This window comes from Engraulis encrasicolus, chromosome 13, assembly GCF_034702125.1.
Source record: "Engraulis encrasicolus isolate BLACKSEA-1 chromosome 13, IST_EnEncr_1.0, whole genome shotgun sequence".
In the NCBI taxonomy this organism is placed as follows: domain Eukaryota; kingdom Metazoa; phylum Chordata; class Actinopteri; order Clupeiformes; family Engraulidae; genus Engraulis; species Engraulis encrasicolus.
The window spans coordinates 21,422,077-21,424,576 of NC_085869.1; the positions used below are offsets into that span (position 1 = coordinate 21,422,077).

At 44.7% G+C, this 2,500-nt stretch overlaps 1 protein-coding gene across 1 annotated transcript in view; it reads right to left on the bottom strand.

The window, feature by feature from the left end:
- Positions 1–2,500, bottom strand: part of cps1 (carbamoyl-phosphate synthase 1, mitochondrial) — a 79,698-nt gene that overhangs the window by 51,291 nt on the left and 25,907 nt on the right. Inside the window, exon 20 of the mRNA XM_063213444.1 lies at positions 1,745–1,921. Coding sequence (XP_063069514.1) covers positions 1,745–1,921 — 177 coding nt within the window. The remainder of the gene's footprint in view (positions 1–1,744; positions 1,922–2,500) is intronic.

Sequence of the window (2,500 nt, forward strand, 5' to 3'; positions counted from 1 at the left end):
TAATGAGGGAGGGACCATTACTACTGATACACAAACTTCACATTTCCAGAGGGCACAAGATGGTGAACAAGTCAATGAATGAAGCAAAGGACAGCACTCTTCAGACTTTTCTTTGTTTATTCGCCTACAAAGGTTTCGAGCATAGGCCTTCTTCGGCGCGTAATGAATGGTGTTTGGTTGGGCATTCGCCATTACGCCCTGAAGAAGGGCTCTGCCCCAAATGTTCACAGGCAAATAAACAAAGAAAAATCTGAAGAGTGCTGTCCTTTGCTTCATTCATTCATTTATGTTTCATGTGGGATTCAGCACCAATTTAAAAACTGTATTATTCATAAGGCGATGGCGTGAGCGCTTCTCCTCCACTTTATTAGAAGAAGAAGTAAACAAATACTCACGGTTGTCAATTCTGCATGTAGGCATTGGAATCAAGAGAAGGTCATTAGAACTAAATCAACTGATACATGTAGGGCTTCCACCCCCATGTCAGACATAACATTTTACGACTTTTCCTGACCATAAAACAGAATTACAAGACATTTAGCTCTATGGTCATCAATTTGTAATAGCCAGTCTTTCATATTGCCATTTTCAATCAATTCTCTTCTGCATTTGCCTGCAATTCTCTTATACATTTGTGTTTGCCTGAATTGAGACGTTTCTTGACGTTTTCTTATTCTATAATGTTGTAGGAAGCACAATACTGTTAAAATTCCATGATCTTCCCTGGCTGGAAGAAGCTCTATTGAATTTCCATGATATTCCAGGAATTCCATGACCAGTGGGAACCCTGCACATGAATAGTCCTCAACTTGCTATAACAACACATTCTGAGCAACAACGCATTACAGGAAAAAAAGCTACCAGTACATGGGTGATCAGGGTTGTCAGACCAGATTCATTTTCAACAGAGGCACATCAAGCAAACACTAGGGTAAATTAAGACATAATGAACTATGACATGAGACGTCCTCAGTGTTCTACACTACTGTGGTGGAGTGGCCATGACATGCAAAGGACAGAGCCCCAGTTTGGTGTCCTGGAGGCCAAGGTTCAAACCCCGGGCACCGCAACATTTACTTCCCTTCGCTATGAAGATCGCATTAAGAGTAGGGATGTTAAACGGTAACCGTTTAACCGATAGTCGACCGGATCAACATTAACCGGTTAAAATTTTCTGCCACCGGTTAACCGGTTGTAATAATAATAATTATTATAAGAATAATTTCCTCCCAAAAAGCACCAATAATTCAGCATTTTCCATCTGGTAAGAGTGGCTGGACATGGCAGGTCCTGTCTGCGCCGCAAAAAAAAAAAAGGCTTATGTGAAAAATTTAAATGTAAAAAATCAGTGCTGTGCATATCAGGCACGCGAATGTTGTATAATTTAAGATTACCGGTTAACCACCGGTTAATGAGTCTCAGTAGCCGGTTAAACGTTTTTTTCAATTTTCGTCCTCCCTAATTAGGAGTGATATAAAATACATTAAATACATGAAAAAACTACACAGGGGTCAGAGGTCAGACAGATCAATTCTAGATGAAGAGATCAGTCTGACCTTCTCAACACCTGACCTTTCATTGCTCTCATTAACCCTGTAACACGCATGCGAGCGCGCACACACACACACACACACACACACACACGGAGTCGCACACACACTCTCACACACACACACACACACACACACACACACACACACACACACACACACACACACACACACACACACACACTGACACACACCTTGGCGAGGGAGAAGATGCGCGTGCTGGAGGGCACGGCCAGCTCCTGCCTCAGGTCTTGGTCGTCCTCCCAGGCCCTCTTCAGGGGCAGACGCGGCACAAAGCCGTCCACCGAGGGGTGGCACATACGCAGAGCCTTCTGCATACTCTCCTCAAAGGTACGACCCACCGCCATCACCTGGGGGAGAGGGAGAGAGAGAGAGAGAGAGAGAGAGAGAGAGAGAGAGAGAGAGAGCAAGGGAGGAAGAGAGCAGACGAGGGAAAACAGGAGTGAAAGAGAGAGAGAGAGAGAGAGAGAGAGAGAGAGAGAGAGAGAGAGAGAGAGAGAGAGAGAGAGAGAGAGAGAGAGAGAGAGAGAGAGAGAGAGAGAGAGAGAGAGAGAGAGAGCAAGAACGCAAGGGAGGAAGAGAGCAAGAAAGAGACAACAGATGAGAGAGGGGGGGAGAGAGAGAAGTTCAAGTGTATTGTCATAGTATACAACATGTTGTCCAGAACAATAACCGATATGCTCCCCTAGCTGTCCAATTCAAATGCCAAATGTAATACTACATGTTTGAAAAACATTAACATGCAATAAAAACACAAAGAGAAAGAAGGACAGCGAGACAGACAGACAATATGGAAGGAAGCACAATGAGAGAGGGAGGCAGAGTAGAGAAGTGGTAGAGAGGGAAAAAGCGAGGGAGGGAGGGAGGGAGGGGAAAAGAGAGCAAGAGAGGGAAGGAGGGTGACTCAGAGGGGGGGCTGCTCTGAGAAA